General features: G+C 39.4%; 2 protein-coding genes across 16 annotated transcripts; both read left to right on the top strand.

The window, feature by feature from the left end:
- Nucleotides 1-1471: 1471 nt before the first annotated feature.
- On the top strand, nt 1472-13514 carry LOC131307555 (general transcription and DNA repair factor IIH subunit TFB4). Of its 10 annotated transcripts, none has more exons than XM_058334118.1 (13): nt 1472-2185; nt 3272-3328; nt 3429-3526; nt 3615-3867; nt 3948-3994; nt 4675-4712; nt 4794-4839; nt 5544-5597; nt 5689-5757; nt 8056-8132; nt 11482-11577; nt 12850-12942; nt 13044-13514. In XM_058334118.1, exons 2-12 carry the CDS (start codon nt 3298-3300, stop codon nt 12920-12922), a joined length of 882 nt encoding a protein of 293 aa, XP_058190101.1. In that variant the 5' UTR covers nt 1472-2185; nt 3272-3297; the 3' UTR covers nt 12923-12942; nt 13044-13514. The 10 variants fall into 10 exon arrangements, with proteins under 10 accessions (XP_058190101.1, XP_058190099.1, XP_058190098.1 ...); XM_058334116.1 differs by having other exon boundaries at nt 1616-2153; XM_058334115.1 differs by having other exon boundaries at nt 1616-2153; nt 3408-3526.
- Nucleotides 13515-14634: 1120 nt separating this feature from the next.
- Nucleotides 14635-19263, top strand: LOC131307553 (uncharacterized). 6 transcript variants are annotated; one of them, XM_058334111.1, is made up of 5 exons: nt 14635-14881; nt 17760-17840; nt 17943-18047; nt 18120-18284; nt 18347-19263. In XM_058334111.1, the coding sequence occupies exons 2-5, from the start codon at nt 17805-17807 to the stop codon at nt 19127-19129; spliced, it is 1089 nt and encodes a 362-aa protein (XP_058190094.1). In that variant the 5' UTR covers nt 14635-14881; nt 17760-17804; the 3' UTR covers nt 19130-19263. The 6 variants fall into 6 exon arrangements, with proteins under 6 accessions (XP_058190094.1, XP_058190095.1, XP_058190092.1 ...); XM_058334112.1 differs by having other exon boundaries at nt 17746-17840; XM_058334109.1 differs by having other exon boundaries at nt 14636-14881; nt 17734-17840; nt 18356-19263.
- The last annotated feature ends 44 nt before the right edge of the window (nt 19264-19307 follow it).

Genomic DNA, 19307 nt, shown 5'->3' with positions numbered 1-19307 from the left:
TTTACCAATCTAACCTTTCAAGCCTTAAAAAGTTAGGGTTCCAACTGTACAAGTATTACAAAGTAGGGCTGCTGCCCACGATTCGGATCGGATCGGATTTCTGTGAATCCAATCTTAATCTGCGAGTCGCAATTTTTTGAAAATGAAATCCGTGTCCGGACCAAAAATCTCACGGTTTCATCCCAGTTTTGTTCACGGATTGCATCAACCAACAACCAAGTATATGATTCTAATCACTAACCCAATTTAGTTTGTGACCCGATTCAATTTTTTTTTCCGTGTAATTCAGTTCTTCCCACTTTCCAGTCAACTAACATGTGTTCCAGCAAACTACTTCATTTAATAAAAAAAAAAATATCACAGACAATTCCAGCCATAGGCCTGAATTACACAACAACAGTTCCAGCAAAAGATTGAGTATACGGCTTTGGCTTTCCCCCCTCTATAAAAATTTCACTTTACCCTTCTTAGTTTTGATAGTTTATATTGATATACCATATTGTCAAATAGTTACCAATAATTTATAGAAATAGGTGTAAAATTATAATTATTTACTATATACAGATTCAATCAGGTAAGAGCGCCCTTGCCTTGTTAAGGTAAGGACCTCCCATTTTCCGATCGAATTTCGATGATCCGAGCCGCTCAATGTGTTTAGAACGTGATTTTAAGGGTACTCGCTAGAAATCGGCAAAAAAAATGACCGGGAAGGGCTTTATCCGAGCAGTTTTTGTTTGTTTTTTATCGAACGGTTCAAATAAAAACTGTTCGAATGAAGCCCTTCCTAATATTTTTTTTTGCTGATTTCTCGCGGGTACCCTTAAAATCACGTTTTGAACACATTGAGCGGCTCGGATCATCGAAATTCGATCGGGAAAAGAGAGAAAAAGGGAAGCCCTTACCTTAATTAGGTAAGGGTGCCCTTACCTGAAGGGGACTGATACTATATATTACATATATATTATATATTTTTAAATATCTCATGGATTGGTTCGGATAATTCATGGTTCAAATGAAAATTCAATCTTAATCTGTATCTTACGGTTTTTTAATTTTTGAATCTGTGTCTAGACCATTAATCTACGGACAAAATTTAAAATGTACGGATCGATTTGGTCCGGACTGATTTCGCAGTTCATCGGCTTTTTGTGCGGCCTTTGTGCAGCCCTACTATGAAGACCACCGTGACCAGAGCGACCCCCTCCTGTTTCTTCTATGGTGGACGGGTTTTTGGTCTCCTCTGCAAATAAATTGAGGAAGAGTTCAAATTGAGAGACCCTCAATTGGATTTGCTCTTGAGTTTTGCCTCCATTCCCCAAGTGAGTTCTTCTTCCCCCTCCTTTCACTGGTCTGTCACGATTTCCTTCATTTCCAGGTCGAACTTTAACTGTTTGGAACCATGGAAAGGAAAGGAAAATTAAAAAAAATTCCATTCCATTGTTTGATTGGAAGAGAAATAGTGAAGAAAATAAGAATTTTAAGTATAGTGAATGGAGTAGTAAATTTTTTCTTCTATTTTTCTTCTCTTTTATTTTATTTTATTTTCCTTTCCATGGTTCCAAACAGAGCCTTAACTTTTTGAGGGGGTGGGTTGTAGCGGTGATGGTGGGTTGAGGACACAAAGTAGTGGTGTGGCGGAAGCGGCGAGGGGAGGGTAAAATTGGCACAATCTGCTCCACTCTTCCTTTCTCACGGAATCTCACCAATTTTGGTGAGAAAGAAACTGGGCTCTTTAAAGGGTTCTGGTCTCCCACGATCTCTCACCCTCTCCCACCGTTTCTCCCCTTTCAAGTCATCCAAATATGAGAGAGAGTCCCTTTCCCCTTAATTTCTTTTCTTTTTCTCTTGAAATCATTCCATCCAAACGAGATGTTAAGGATCGTGAACAAAATTACACTCCATCAATTACTATTTGCACCCTGTTCAAAAAATTACTATTTGCACCAATTTTTGTCAAAGTTTTGAATGTTTATTTGCACCAATATATAAACGCTGAAACCCTTATTAAAATTCCGTAAAGAAGAAAAAAGGTCCGGTGCCGTTTTACTCACTCAGATCCTCTTTGTCCTGTCCTTGACTCTCTACTGTAATTCTCGCCGGAGCACCGTCTCCCGTCGCCGCCGTGGTCCGCTAAGCCGCCGCTCAACAACACGGTAGTTCATTCCTCTCTTTGACCCTATCGCCAGTAAGCCTCTCTATGGAACTCTTGCTTTCTTTTGCTCTATAAGCTTCTCTAGGGTACCGGATTCATTGGTCACTCCATTTTTTTTTTTGTCTCTATAAGCTTTGATTGGTTTCACATTCTGAAATCTAAATTAAGTGAAGTTTTTTTTTAATAACCGGATGTCCGGGCAGCTTGCGCGCACATCGATAATAATTCTGGGGTCCTGTAGTGGGCAAACCTCCGGTGGCCCCAAGGTAATTAAGTGCAACTCATGGGTTCTAAAATGTTTTGGACTTCATTTTCTTTTCTTAAGTACTTCGCTCATAAACTCTTTTCATGTGATGAATTATGTGCTTATTAAGTGTTTCATTTGAATGCTGTACTTGGATTATGATATACAATAGAGTGTGTGGTTTATGATATTCTTGTTTTGTTAGGGTTACCGTTATTGTAAGCTAATTTCATGGGAAGTTTTTGATTGATTTTTTTATTACTTACTAGTACTTCTCACTGAAGAAAAGAATCCAAGTAATCGTGGGATTGGACCGGATGAAAGCAATTTAACTTCGAGGGCAATGCAAAAGGAGTGGCTTTTCTTTGTGTGATAAAATGGAAGGTGTACTTTGGCACAGGCTCATAGGTTTTCTTGAAGAAGGAAAAACTGTAAACAACTTAAACAATCGGGCATGATAAAATGATCAAACCAGTTCATCTATAAAATGATCGAGAAGAAATTGTTTGTGGGTAGTGCAAGAGCATTAGCACATAGTCTGTTTGGGGAAGAAGTGGATGAAACCCGAACCCAGATTCTAAGCCTGAGAAAGTGTTCCGTTAACCCTGGGTTATTCCTTGACTTGAATTATATCATAGTTTGTGAATAAATGTTTGGTAATTCCAGTCCACTAATCTCTCTCTTTCTACCAAATGCTTCATTGGTTTTTGGAACTGGAGGATTTTCAATATACCTGGCGGTGAAATCACCCACCAGCCCAAGAAGAACCCGGGAATCCGAATTAACCCGATTGGGACATGAATTTGAATTTCGGCCTATGTGAGAATCTCTCAATTTCCTCAAAATAACTAACACCTCCCTATCTCCAAACGCAGATCGTAGTGAAAACCAGAAAGCAAGTATGACACCAGTCCAACCGAAGCTTTCCACAGGTCTTCACCTATCTTAAACTTATGGGGTTTGCAAATGGAAATAGATAAATACACATGTATAAAGCAACTTGTTTTTTAGATTTTGTTTTTGTAATTGCAGATGATGTTAGTCTTCTCATGGTCTTAATCGACACAAACCCTTTCTTCTGGAGCGCAGCAAACACCACCTCTCTCTCGTTCTCCAAATTTCTCTCACATGTAACTCTGAAACCCTAATTCCCTATTTCTTGAAAAGAAACCCAATGAGCATATTCATCACAATTCTCATCTTCACAGTTATATGCAGGTCGTCGCATTCTTGAACTCAGTTCTCCTTCTGAACCAACTCAACCAAGTTGTGGTGATTGCCACTGGCATCAACACCTGTGACTATGTCTACGATTCGGCAGCAGCGGGGGCCCTGCCTAATCAGAGGGCAGAAAGTTTGTTGCAGAAGTTGGTGGAGTTTGTGGTTAAAGATGAGCAATTGGGCAAGGAAGACTCTGTTGATGGGATTGGGTCATCACTTCTATCTGGGTCTTTGTCAATGGCCCTTTGTTGTATCCTTAACTGTGTTGTTTGGCTTTTGGTTTTTTACCTTTGGTACAACATAATTGTTTGATTTAATTTCATGATATAGATATACAGCGGGTGTTTCGTTCAGGGCCACATCATCCCCAGCCTCGAGTAAGTGTTAATGGCTATATGCATAGTTGGACAAGTGTGCTGACTGACATTTATGTTTGATTGAATCAACTGACTGTTTATACTATTATTTGTAGTTTGAACAAGTAAGGTGAACTGAAGTTACTTGTATTGTTTGGCCCATCAATCTCTAATTGTCTTCTTGATGGGGAATTTGATGTGGACCATCATATATATGTTATGGTTTTCAAGTGGATTTTCTTTGTATGGTATTTCACAAAGTCACAGTCAAAATGTGCACAATCTATGGCAATACGGATTGAAAAATGCACATGTGCACGAGTATACGCCATTGACCTTGACAACTTTCAAAGTCGTGAAGAACACCCACTTATTTGCATGTCTTATTAAGATGCAAATTTGCTACATAAGGGTCGAGGTTTGAAGTTTCTGACAGTGAATTGAATAACATATTTTTGCATTTCTACATCGTTATAGAAAGCATCTTAATGTTGGAATAGATAATAATATAGCTCGTCGCAAATAATTTGTGTGGGTTCTACTTGCAGCAAAACCCAATGTTAATATTGAGTTAGCGTTGTTTTCAAATCCTCTCTCTTGGTAATTAGTTTTTGAGGCTTTAGTCATTGTCAATGTCATTGATGTTACTCTTTGACTTCAGATGAATGTATAATCTAATGAAATTACTGATATGGTGGCAGATATTGTGTTTGCATGGATCCCCTGATGGACCTGAACAGTAGGTTTTAAAGATCTTCTGTAGCGTTGACAATTTTTTTTTTCTTGCTTATTGTACTCTGACAGGTTTTCCTTTTCACAGATATGTTGCAATCATGAATGCAATATTCTCAGCTCAGCGGTCGATGGTATTCTTTTAAGCAGATTTGAGATATTTTCTTCCTTGGTTTGTTAGTTTTTCTCCTATCAAGTAGTTTTTAGTTGAGTAGAAGACTCTTGTTTGTTTATAATTTTTTAGTGAGTGTTTCGGTTAGTGCCGGTACTTAGCATTTGATTGTAACACCTCTTATGAGTTAAGGGTTTTCCTTTTCCTATGTAGCACCAACAAAAAACTCTATTAGGAGAATTCAAATAGCTAGAATTGTCTCTATAGTTTTCTTTTTGTCGGTCTGTAGGCTACTATGGTTCCTACCTTAAGTCACATAGTCCTTTAGTAGGACCTTTTGCTCCTACTCTCAATCCTTGCTCTCGCGGATTATGGTAGGTTGGGATGTTTTTGGAAGTTGCTTTCACGCTCGCTCTCACACATGCGGATTATGTGACTAAGTTCCTACCTCTGCGTAATGGACTCGGATGGGGGTATTTGGGTGTCATATTCATCTAATTTCCATACATGGGCTTATAGTTTGTTTAGGTTCTTGAAATTGCTAGTACTACCATTAATACTCAGCAGTTCATGAGGAGTTGATGGCTGTCCGATAATGCACATCCTATCAAACCCAACAAAATAATTAACTTGCAAGTATTTGTGGCTTATTCCTGAGATTTATGTGGTCATGTCAATGGTTCTGAAACATGCCTAAGTATGTTCAGTTTGCTTTGTGTTGTATAGGTGCCCATAGATTCTTGCTTACTGGGGGCACAACATTCTGCTTTCCTGCAGCAGGTAGCATAATTCCTCTGGCCAAATTATTCAATCATTGAGAAGAGCTCTTCTTGATTTAGTAATCGATAGTGTTTGCATATTTGTGCAACAGGCTTCTTACATAACTGGCGGTGTGTATCTGAAGCCCCAACAACTGGATGGCCTCTTTCAGTATCTCTCGGTAGGTTTTAAAACTCAACAGTGCCATATGAAAGTGCCTCAGTGTTGTCTTTTTTACCGTCAGATATGATATTGACAGTTGGCACTTGAGCTGCATGCACTCAGTTCCTCATATTTGCGATTCTGCAAAGTGTATTTTATGGGCCATGACAGTCTTTATAAGTTGGGGTTGAGTGCTTTCCTTTCATTGCGTGGCCTTTTCTATAATTTTTTTGACAATCAATATATTTGTAGAGAAGTGCAATAGGTAAAGTTGCTCCATTGTGGCCTGGAGGTCACGGGTTTGAGTCGCGGACACAGCCTCTCTGCTTGCAGGGTAAGGCTGCGTACATCAACCCTTTCCCAAACCCCGCAATGTCGGGAGCCTCGTGCACTGGGGTTGCCCTTTTAGAAGGCATCAAGGGGATGCCACCCTTTTACAAAAGAAGGCCAAGGACAAAAAAAGTCCTATTCATTGAAAAGCTAAAAGTCTATTACCGAAAAACCTCTATAGCCCACTATACTGCACTTTGTACTTCAAAAATACATATCCTATCAACAAATTGGTCAAGGGTAGAATGATAGTCCCTTGGCTCCCTATTTTGCAAACTAGAAAGAAAAAGACTCTTAAGCCTAACCATAGGCCCCAAAATATCTACTATTTTGCTCTCTCCAAATAAGCCACATCAAGCAAAGTGAGATCAAAATCCAGAGCTTCTGTCCTTCATCTTCCCACTCTACGCCCGAACCCTTAATGAATGAGCTCTACCACCGAACATAGAGAAACCCACAACACGTCCCACCCTACAAGAACCGTAGCCCAAAGCTCCCTCGCAACCAGACAGTGAATAAATGGTTGCGTGAATAACTCTCCTTCATTCAAGTACATGCAACACATGCCCTTTTCTGCCATTTGACTTCATATTCTTATGCTGCCTTCTGATATCATTCTCAGTCCTAGCCTTCCAGCCACATTCCCTTCAGTGTTGGCTTGGCCTGTCAAGTGGAGAGTCAGATGCATGTACATACAACTAGGTGAAATGAATTTGATGGATATTGTAGCATGCTGAAATAGCTGGATAGAGAAGAGGAGAAGCTTAACAAAACTAGACAAGGAAAAATCAGTTGTCTAAACACTTGAATTTCATTAGTTTGGACCGTTTGGTAGAGATGGAGAGATTGCCGATGATGTGACCCATAGGATTCAAGTGAGGTGGCTCAAGTGGAGGAGCGCTACTGGTGTACTATGTGACAAGAGGGTACCCATAAAATTGAAGGGAAAATTCTATGGAACTGCCATTAGACCAGCGATGCTTTACGGGACAGAATGTTGGCCTATTAAGAAACAACAGGTGAACAAGATGAGTGTAGCAGAAATGAGAATGTTGATGTGGATGTGTGGTAAGACTAGAAGAGACAGGATTAGAAATGAAACGGTTTGTGAGATGGTAGGTGTAACATCCATAGAAGAAAAGTTGAGGGAAAATAGGCTAAGATGGTTTGTGCATGTCTACCGTAGACCAGGAGATGCAGTAGTTAATAGAGCAGATAGGATAGCTTTGGGTTGCAATGCTACGGGGAGGGGTAGACCTAAATTGACATTAGATGCTCTGGTACGCAACGATATGAGTATAGTAGGTTTGTGTGAACAAATGGCTCTTGACAGAGCTCAATGGAGGAAAATGATTCATGTAGCCGACCCCAAGTGATTGGGACTTAAGGCTCGGTTTGGTTTGGTTTGGACCGTTTGGTCTGAAATCACTGTGGTAAATAAGCTCCTTGATGGATTCTACAAAATTTTGTATCCAAGTGTCATGTGTAAAGAGTACTTTGTTGGGTGTATGATTTTGAGGGTGAACACATTATGTTGGAATGTTGTTGAAGATGGTTTGGCGTTTGATTGTTTGCATGTTTGAGTTTTTTCTTTATTTTGTCCCAAATTTAATTTGTCATTGATTTTCTGATTCCACATTGAAGTAATTTAAACTTTCACAAGTTGCATTGGCATCTGCATTATCTTCTTTATGCATCCTGCTCTAATGACGACATGCAGACATGTTATCTTTTCATCTCATCCTTAGTGCTCCATGGGTTTCACGTGAAACTTAAATGTCTTGCTTCTGTATGTAATTTCAGATGGTTTTTCCATTTTTCACTATAAAATAGTCCATTGTTATCATAGAGAAGTGGGAAATGTTAACTTTCAGTTCTTGTTCTCTGTGTAATTCTTTGGTCTGTTCATGGCAAATATATCATGATTCTGTGTGATATCCTGGATTTATCACTGTTCATGCCAATTAGAGATTGTTGTACCCTGCAGACAGTATTCGCGAGTGATTTGTATTCTAGGAACTTTTTACAACTTCCTAAGCCTGTGGGGGTGGATTTCCGTGCCTCGTAAGTAATGATTTCAATTTTCTGTTATGCTGATTCTCCCCATGGTTGCACTTCTGTCTTTATTGCTTCATTCTAGCAGTCAAGTTTGCTCTTGCTAATTGTTAGTTCTTTATTCATTTATGTCCACACTTGATATTCTCTGTGAAAAGCAAGAAAAGTAGTTTTAGAGGCTTCTTCCATTAGCTAATTTGTTTGTTCTTCTTAAGCCTTTATGGTTGGGCCCTGGATTTTTCCATAATCAGTAAATTTCACCTACCTCCATTAAGGTTTTGGGCAAAAGACTTGTGGAACCAGAACCTTTTGCAAAATGGGCAAGGGAACTTCGCTTAGGTTTAAACCATTAGTGGAGTGAGCTTGGAAACACTTAAACCTCTAAGGAGGTGCTGCGTTGGTGTTGGACACCGATGCTTGGCAAACACTCCCCAATCATGGTGGACAATTGTCCAAGCATGCCCAATGAGTTTTTATTTTACTGGAACCAGACATGCTTTGGTCACTTGGGTGGACACACAGAGTTGACCACTTGGGCACCTATCGGAGACATTGCAGGTTTGAATTATATAACTTGGAATTCACTGAGTAAAGAAAATGATGTTAAATGTATACTTTTCATTAGAATTTTTTTCTTAAAAATTTTTAGCTCTACTAAATCTCAAAACCTTCATTTCTTTTGATGATAGATATTCTAGAATAAGACTTTTTCTTTACATGTCTTTTCTAGTGCATAGAGTTGGACAATTAGTTCTTACTATCTTGATTATATACTTTAACTCAAATGAGAATTCACTTAATTTGGGTTCCAGACTATAACAGTGAGGTTCGATAAATCCCAACTGCCTGAAATCAGTCCAATATTGAAAGGGTTAGGTTGTGCCAAAGTGGCAATTAGGTATCCACCCTTCTCTGCTTTCATATGTGCACGTATATCTGCATATAAGATACGTAAAAGTACTATCGCTAGGGCTGCAAATGAGCCGAGCAGCTCGCGAGCGGCTCAAAGCTTGGCTTGAAAAGAGCTCGTTCAAGCTTGACTCGGTCAATAAATGAACGAGCTCGAGCCAAACTTTTTAGCTCCTTTGAAAAACGAGCCGAGCCCGAGCTACCACTAGCTCGGCTCGGATGAGCTAGCGAGCCAAGCCTATGTATATTACATGTATATACTTTTATGTAGATAAATATATACATAGCTGCTGCCACGTGTCGCCTCTAGGGGCAAACACATTTCAGATTTTGGGATAAGGAAGTAGGAAGGGTATATAGCAAATTGGATGACTGATGAGGCTCTTCTTTCCTGATGTGGGACAAAAAACAAGTACTCCAAAGCAAATGAAAGGTTCTACGCCAGTCCCACATCACTTGCCTTCAACAAAGTTGTATACAGAGGCTCCTATTTATTTAAAGCTCCCAGCCAAGTTCCTTCCACTGGTCTCTCGCATGACCTTTGAGTTTCAGCGAGCTGAGCTCGAGCTGAGGCGATTGAACACAAGCCAAGCTTGTGCTTCATTTTTCTGGCTCGATTCGAGCTCGAGCTGACCTGATTTCTGGCGAGCTGAGCCTGAGAAGTCCAAAGCTCGACTCGGCTCGTTAGCTCTAACTATCGCCAACCAATGTTGCCACCTTCACCCTCTCTCTCCCCGTCTAATGAAGACCCACAACATCTCGAAAATCATGGCAACTGTATCATCAAAGCAAGCTATCTTCCACCATGTTTCAGTACAACCACCTCCACAACTTTTTAATTTCCGTATTTGAATCTCAGCTGGTCCCCATCATTGTCATCACCAGCACCTTTCTTTTTCCTCTATTTCTCTCCTTCTCAGTCAGATTTCTCTTAACTGCTGACCAATGTTCTAAAAGTCGCTAGGCACTAGTCGGGCGGTTGGCCACTTTTGAGCGATTAAACGGTGCATATTAATTACTCCCTCCGTCTGGATTTAATAGTTCTTTTTTTGAGTTCATGTCATTTTTCAATCGATTATATCTTTCAATTTATAATGTTTTACGTGATTTCGAAAACATTGTATTATAGAACTAATCGAGATCTATCAAACAAGATCCATATTCGATATGAAATTCATTACGGATTCAAAGATATAACCCGTTTTTTAGCCGGTTAAAATAGAACTAGGGACAATTAAATCCAAACAGAGGGAATAGTAATCGGCGATTAATCGTTAGTCGGATGTAATCAGATAGGCCCCACGAACACTGCTGCTGACATGGATCCCCGTCATCACTTTTACTATCTTCGACTCAAATCGATCAACCAAACCCCACTGTGGCGCACCATCTACAACCACAGTTAATACATTGATGTTATGGACAGGACCAAAAATTAAGGTTATTTGTCCATTGACGATAGATCAATCTCCACCTGAATTATTGTAAGAAACTTTGCCTTCTCCATCTTTTGTACTTTTTCAATGATTGAAGATCTAAGAGAGCAAGAGAGAGAGATCGATATTGTGGTTAGTTGTGTATGCCTTCCATGTGGCAAGCCTTGCCCAATTCCCATCGGCGACACCACCACCATTGAGACATGGACATCCGAGTGGTTGGCCGTCAGGTCTTCACTGTTTGAACTGTAGACGCTGGGAGAGTGAGCTTAACCTATGTGGGGCACACTGACAAGCGGTATGGGGATAACTTCTGCAAAAAAAGACAGGCGTGCTTTGAGATTATCACCAAAATAAAGGTGTGCTTTGAGGCTATTTTTTGTAAGAAGAAAGAAGAGGCAAGGGACTTAAGCATCAGGGTTTTAGGATCAAAGGTAGCTTTCATTATTGGAATGGTGTTGGAGGGGCTGATTCTCCCTATTAATTAGAACAGCCATGTTGGAATTTAAGCAAACGATGAATGAGAAGAAGAAGAGAAATGGTTTTATTTTGGTTTCTTATAATTGAAAGGAAGATGAACGAACATTACAATGCATGGTGTTACACACCATTTACTCCCTCTTTATCTCCATAAGCACTATTTAAGGTTTCTTTTACCAGTATACCAGCTTGAGCTTCCAATTACATGGGGGCTGCCAAATCCTCTTCCTTTTAATGCAGCCTTTTGATGACACTCTTCTTTCTAGGAAATGTTAGTTATTTCCCCTGGCCATCTCCCATTTAGCATTAGGCTTTGAAGTTTGAGTGTGTGTGTGTGTGTTTTGGTCCCCTGAATGAATTATCTATTCTGTTTTAACCTATTTGCAGCATCTGAAAATATAGTTCTTATCTTCCTTCGATCAGGTTCTTATGTCTTTTAATCTTGAATCCATATTATTCTTGCACTCTTATTGTTCATCATGGTTCTATTTATATATTCGTTGCTTCTTTACCGAACTTTTTGGAATTTGCAGGTGCTTTTGTCACAAAAACACAATTGACATGGGCTACATATGCTCTGTTTGTCTGTCTATATTTTGTAAGCATCACAAGAATTGTTCAACGTGTGGGTGAGCACCTCTTACTTTCACCTATTACAATATCTGACGACGACGACGTGAAATTGTGTTTAGGTCCAGTCTTTTCCTTTATATGCTGTGTAGTAATTGGGAAATGTCGTTGAAGTAACTTCTCATCCTTGCTTAATTCTCATCGTGTAGTATTTAATATTAAGACTTTTGCCTTAGCTCCTGTGTTCCTCTCTTTCTTGCCTTTGGGGAATGCATCTACTTTTTCCATTCTCTGCGAATTGAGAGTTGTCTTAGCTCCTGTGTTCTTACCTTTGGGGAATGCATCTACTGTTTACATTCTCTGCGGAAGGAGTTTATTGCTGTGGCACTGCATATATTAAAAATTGCCATGGGGGTTAACAGGGGTTATATATTTCTTTGAGCTTTTGCTTATCCTTGAGGTATCGATATCATGTGGGAATGTGCAATGTCTAGTTGTGAGGTATTGCGATTGTGTGAAGAACATAGATGCGTTGGCTTTCTTTTAGATTATATGTCCATATTAAGTGTGGTTGATCAGCAAAGTGAATTTCTTCTGCATTTTTTAGTCTGAGAAAGGGGAGGTGCTAGTTTTGGGCCTATAGGAGTTAGATTTGGAAGAAGCAAGAGGGGAGAAGCGTTGACATCTTGATGCTCTTGTCCACCAGAAATGGGGTGGGCCTAGTATGTCCTTGTATGAAAGTAGGCTGGTATTTGCTAACAAAATTGAATTGTAGGTGTTTTCATTTCTTTTTAATTATCATCCAAGAGTTGCATCCTCCTCCTTAGCTGACTTTAACTTGACTGATATTCAAACTTTAAGATGTAATGTTGTATTACGAACATGTTTGAATACTTCACGAATGTTGTGGAGAAGTTGACTCTATTGCCGTGGAATCATTGACGCTATTCACGAATGTTGTTTGAGCGTTATGCTCAGATTTTTCATGAGCCTTAAGAATCTGCGCATCATGACAGCCCACGCTAGTCTTGACTATAATGAATTTCAAGTTTGTTGTCACGTGACTCACGTCGGTTTATGGCTGTCAACTATCTCTTACGTGACAAAAAAGAGAGCGATTGGATATATTTTTATCACTCGTCCGTGCTTTAGCAAAAGTTGCTCATCTGTTTATTTTAACAGTTGTCAATTTAATACAACGGTCCTTGAATGTTGCAGAAGGGTTTCTGTATGCCCAAAATACCTTTATCGAAGACGGCAATATTTTTCTGATTGTTTATTCTTTTCTGATAGTAGCTCTTGTGTATTGGCTATGACACATTAAAATGCAGGTCAGTTTTTGGTCAGGCTCAAACAAATGCTCCATCAACGTCGAATCAGAAGAGAAAGACTCCTGAGACTTGAGTCTTGACCCTCCTGAAAATGTATGCATCTGATGAATCAAAAATAGGACTGCTTAGTTTCTTTGTGGTTTACTATATATTTTGCATGGTCAACTGAAATGAAAATCGGAAACTTCTAGCAGGAAATGGATTTGTTGCCGATATTGAGGCACATGAATAGAGACGAATCAGTGTTGTTCTTCCCTCTTTCCCTCGATGTGGTGGTATTAACGTTGATGAAGAAAAATCTGAGAGAACTTCATGGTATTTCACCCAATACAATCTTAATGCAGTGGGTTGATCGCGATTTCTGTGCATCAGTATTTTTCCAATGAGGGTAAGGTTAAGGTAGATGATACCTTGTCTAATTTTACACTCCAGTTGGATTTAACATCTTGCTTTTGGCAATTCTAAATTAGAGGTGGCAATTGCAACCCAGATTTTTGGAGCCCCCAAATCCACCCGTTCATCAAACACATTTACATTTACTTTTTTTTGATTTTGATAGGATTTGGTCTTTGTGTAACCTGTGAAAATCCTTAGTGTTCCCTTCCTACATATGTCGAATTCCAAAAAAAGTATCTCCATCTCAAATTGCTGGGTTTTTTTGGCAATTGTTCTGTTCAAACAATTGTCCATAACTTGGGAAAATGTTGTTTTCAATTTTAATAGTTGGAGGCTGGGAGTTAATAAGTGCAAATGTGATCTAAAAGTTCTACTCAACACTTTCGAAAAAAGGTAGTAATTAATTTTCACGCATCTTTTAAAAGCAATTTTTGTACTCCGTACTTTAGTAATGTATAATGTTGTTCATACAAATGTGAAAAGTCCACAAATAATGTTAATCTTGAAAACTGGTAAAATTACCCAAACAGAATGTAGTTGTAATAAAAAAGAAAAAAAGAGAGGAGAGTTCAAAAAATTCACAACCCGTCTTCGGGTAATGATAAACATGCGCTAATGGTGTATGGATTGATGTTTGGGACTCATGAATTTCGGATTGCACATTTATAATCCGTACTTATCATCAATTTTAAAATATGAACCGCTCAATTTGCTAATTGCACGGGCTTGATCATATGTACTATTTTTTATTAGAAGCACTTGCAATTTTTGAATTAAGTTGATTTTTTCCGGAGCCAACAGTACAATATTCTAATAAGTTTGATAAACGGTTTGACTTGCAGAATTCAAAATAAACCCCGCATGTCCATGTGTGCACCATTACTATTAATTGAATTATTCTTTGAAAAGTAATACCCATGGAGCGTTTCTATGAAGTTGTAGCTATTTGTTGTCAAATTGTATCTACAAAATTAAAAGTTGTACAAAATGTATTAGGTGTTTGTGAGAGAAAATGTAATGAATTTTTTAGTTTAGTATTAACAATTCTATAAAAGCCAATAAGTTATAGTGCAAAATTTTTATAAATGCCTTATTCGGTGGTGGGTTTGAAAAATTTTTGGGTTTGATTTTTGAGTAATGAGTAAGGAGAGAAAATATGATAATAATTGGGATATGAGTAATGAGTGGAGAAAAATAAAAAAAAAATAAAATTAATAATTGAATATAAGAGTACAAATAAAAGTAATGATCGAAAAAATATAATACATCATCTGATTAGCATTTAACGACTCATAGATCATTGTTTATAATACATTACTTTTAATTCAAAAACTAAATACTTATTTAAGTTAGCTGGACATGCTGCCTTTTTGTCGAGGACAAATGGCGGAGCTGATAAAGACAAGGGGCAATCCGAAGAGTTGCAGTAGTACAGTGAGAGAGAGAGAGAGAGAGAGAGAGTGTGTGTAATGTCACCTTCTTCGCTAGGGTTTTAGGCTTTTGAAACAAGGACACACTCCTTTTACGGTGAGAGATTCGTGGGAGCTTTTTCCTGTTTAATGGCGGAGATGGAGGAGTTAGCCCGTTGGATTCCGAGATAGAGCTTGCCATTCTCTATATCCACCCAACAAGCCCAGTATGTTCCCTTCTACCCCTTCATTCTCTCTCTCTCTATCTCTCTCTCTAGACTCTAGCTTGTATATACATGTACATGCAATGTTCTAAAAGTCGCTCGGCGTTCGTCGCTCGGTCGACCACCTTCGAGCTTCGAGACCTATTAATCGCCGATTAATCGGCTTGTAGCAATTAGTCGGGTTTTTATTTATTTATATATAAATACTCCCCAATGACAACTCTCATAAAAAATTGAACATTCATCTATCAATCCAACAACATCAATTGTTTTTCAAATATGACATAGAAATCTCTCATTTACAGAAAACTATTAACATGATTATAACACCAGCTGGTACTGAGTATGGGTCGTTCATTTATTAGTCACTTACCAATTATAATAACTTTATTTATATACACCAAACAATACTACACTTCGTGTTAAGATTTAATAAAAAATATTACTACACTTTGTTTCCAGAATCACTAATGTGTCAATATGGATATGGGCTTTTAAAAAAAAAACCACTAATATTCGAGGTCGGTGGAGATGTGGAGTGAGAGGAGATCTCGAATTTGAGAGAGAGAGAGAGAGGCGATAGGCGGCTCGGAGATCTCGTGTTTTACATAGAGATATGACAGGTGACTCCGAGATCGATCAATCGATGATTGAGTGTTGAACAAGCCCTAAAAACTGTGATTTGCCCTTAAACTAGTATGAGTATATAACAGTTACACCCCTTGATTTTCCAAAATTATAGATTTTTCCCCTATTAATCGCCGATAGCCGACTAATCGCCCATTAACCGATTAATCGACTTATCGCCGCTAGACGCCGACTCACTAATCGCCGGTTAATCGCCGACTAACTCCGATTAACCTCCTGACCTACTAATTCAACCTTCTAGGCATTAATCTAATCGGTTAGGCCAAATTTCCGATTAATCGCCGATTAAATCCTTCTTTTAGAACACTGTGTATATGAGCGTGCGTGTGTGTGTGTGAGGGGATAAATTATTGGTTGGCTCATGAACGTGTTCACTTGGACCCAGTCTTACTTTGTAATAATGATGCATAACTATAGTTTAATGAATCACAATATTATAAGAGCATCTCTAGCCCTTTTTTGATAACTTGGTTCTTCTGGCCAGCTTACACGCACCGAAATTAATTCCACCGCCCACCTGCGGGGAGTAGGGGTGTAAATGAGCTGAGCCGAACCGAGTTTCGGCGAGCTCGAGCTTGGCTCGTTTACTAAACGAGCTAAAAACTCGAGCTCGAGCTCGGCTCGAGCCTTAACGAGCCGAGCTTAGTCATTTACTAAACGAGCCTTTAATCGAGTCGAGTCTCCCTTAACGAGCCGAGCTTTTGTCGAACGAGCTGAGCTTCACTTGGCCTGTTTAGTAAATGAGCCGAAAATTCGAGCTCAAGCTCGGCTCGTTTACTAAATGAGCCGAGCCAAGCCGAGCCTTACCGAGCTGAGCTCGCGAGCTGCTCGGTTCGTTTACAGTCCTAGTGGGGAGCCCAACTAAAAGAGCATCTCTAGACCTTACCCGAAATCTGACTCAAGTTTGAGTAAAAAATTGAGTAAAAGCTTCATTGGGTGTGGATCACCGCAATGGACAAACTCAAATCCAACCAAAGAACAAATTTGAGTAAAAGCGTGAGTGTACATTTTGAAGAGCAAAGTAAGCATTTAAAATTTGAGTACAAATGCGAGGCTCTTCTGACTTGGTTAAGAATTCGAGTAAAACTGAATCTGGTATGAGTTCGAGTGGAGGACTGGAGTGAATTTAAAGGGCTTTTATTCAGAATTTGGTTGAGTCAATTAAAGATATGGGCCTGTTCAAAAAAAAAAAAAAAAAGATATAGGCGGGAGGCCCGCCGGAGATACTCTAACCACAAAAGTCACACATTTATCTTCTCTACAAATGCTTTTAAAAGTAAGCTTAAAATTTTAGACAATGTTTTGAAGTATCTTTTACCATTGATCTCGACAGGATCTTAGAATTGAGGTAGTTTTATCAATGGCTTTCTCTTATGATACAACTACCGTTAAAAAAATAGAAGCAATATTAAACACCCCAAATGGGCAAATAACTTAATAAGCAATAATTGTAAGCGGAAGGGAAGGGAATAAAATGAGAAATTTATTTTTATCTGTAAAAATTATCTGTCACAATATAGTAGAACACCTACGCATTTTTGCAAAATATACTCCACTCTCCCCCTGTAGTAAAAGTTCTTAATTTTGAGTGGGGCGAGTGACCCCACACTCCCCCTGTAGATCCATCCCCGCACTCCACTCTTGATGCTCTGTAATGTTAGAAAAATAAAATAAAATCAGTCTACTTGATACACTGATAATATGCAGACGTTTCATCTTTACCCTTTTTTATTTACACAAATTTATGCTCAGGGTTGGGTTTGCCCTGTATGTTTTTACTCAATTTTGATTTAAAGTACGAGTAAAGGACGAAGATATTCTAAGGCCTGTGTTATGGGGACTCTTCATATTTGTGAAGTACCCATGTCCAAACATGGGCACTTGACATGAGTAATGGTATGGGATTTATGGCTTCACATGGTTACTTATTTTTGCACCATCAGATATGCTTAAGTAATTGAGTACAGTCTATGGTTATGCATGAAATCCACTAAAAAATTCCTTGTTCTTTGGGAACGTCAGTTCGCCTAAAAAAAAAATGGAAATGTTGAAGACGTATGAAATGTAGCCATGAAGGTGTCCGTGATCATCAAAATATAATGACTCTGACTTGGATACGCTCAGACGCCTGAGTCCATGTTGCATAGTTAATGACCTGTTTGATTCTTGTTTGGGCCTTCTTTTCTGCTGGCTGAACCTGAAAACAGTGGCTCAAACAGCACTTTGCAAGCAGGAACAGCAGTTTGAGGATGAGAAGCCCCCTCCTTTGAACAAGAAGATGAAAGACTTTCCCCCCCAATCTCCTACCTGCTTGGTCAGACCTCTTCTGTCCTTTTCTGTGATAATACATGCACACACGTACACAATTATATCCATGCCTTTCATGTCCTTTACTTACATGTTAGCTTTTTCATAGGACTTGAATCCTCAATCTCTGAAGCGTGCTCGGCATTCCTGTAAGGCAGAGTCAGCAGACCCTGTCCAAACTCCTCTCGAGAATCCACCAGTCAAGGTTTTTATGGTTTGAGCCTGCCTTGTAATGTTTGTATTACCCTGGCGATTACTTCTTAACACATTCCTTCCGAATTTGCAGAAGGAACCCACGGCTAGCCCAGCTCCAGCTCCCATTAGCCCTTCTACAGACCCTCCAAAGTCCAGAAGCTTAAGATTGACGGCCAAAAAGGATGTCAACCCCGTCTGTTTCTCTTCTGTTGTAAAGGCCTCAGTTCCATATTCTTGCCCCCAAAATGTTAACAAGGTAACCACTTATCTACTACTTACTCATCCACTTTTATTATAGTTTACTTAACATTCCTCCAGTCTATCCAGACTAAAGTTCCACTGGTCTGTACAAACTCTCCCATTGGGCCCGGGCAAGAGCCTTTTAAGCCAAGCCCTCCTCTGGAAGCCACTGTAGACACCAAACAAGAAGATCTAGACTCTTTTTTTCTCTCTCTTGTAAAGAAGTCTCGCTTAGCTCCTTCTGAGGCCTCAGGCAATGCCACTACACCTGCCATCGACCCTCCACCTACAACTAAGGAGATTGAACTAGCGAAGAACACCTTCAGATGCCTCCTGCGTCTCTCATTCCGAGATATCCTTTGCAAGTCAGAGACCTTTGCTGAGACAATCAACACCCTTGTCAGGTACCAAGCCTTGGGCCATGATCTTTACCAAGCCTTGCAGCTGTTCAAGGACGCCTTCCCCAGTCTCAGCCAGACTTATGATTCGACTAGGCAAAGAAAGTTTAAGGTCGATAACCGACTGCGGCAAGCTGATATTCATACTGCCAAACTTAACCAAGGGATAGTATGCTACCAAAAACTGAAGACTGATGAAGAGGATGCTCAGGCAAAGAAGAAAGCTGTCAAGGATCAGATTTCTATGCTTCAACTTAGGCTTTCTCAACTTGATGACAAGCTGACTGATCTCTCCTCAGAAAAGGAAGTCCTCTACCAGATTATGAAAGACGAACGCATTGCATATGAGAAGCTGGAAGGAGAGCTGCCGTCGTTATATTGCACTAAGAGTAAGCTAGAGGCTGAGCTGGCTGACACCGAGAAGGTGTGGGTGAACTTTAGGTCTAGATTTGGCAGCCTGTAACAGAACCTATGGATATGTAAAGTAGAAGCTTTTGTTGGCAGACTCTAGAGAGTCACCAAGTGTCGTATCTAACACATTAGAATTATGCCCAGTGTAATTACAAGAATGTAAGAAACATCTCTCTTAGCCTTTTACTCTTCCTCGTATCTTCTTTTCTACTTCTTCAATGTTTCTTATG

Source organism: Rhododendron vialii, chromosome 11a, assembly GCF_030253575.1.
Source record: "Rhododendron vialii isolate Sample 1 chromosome 11a, ASM3025357v1".
Classification (NCBI taxonomy): domain Eukaryota; kingdom Viridiplantae; phylum Streptophyta; class Magnoliopsida; order Ericales; family Ericaceae; genus Rhododendron; species Rhododendron vialii.
This window is presented reverse-complemented; position numbering and strand designations above follow the sequence as displayed.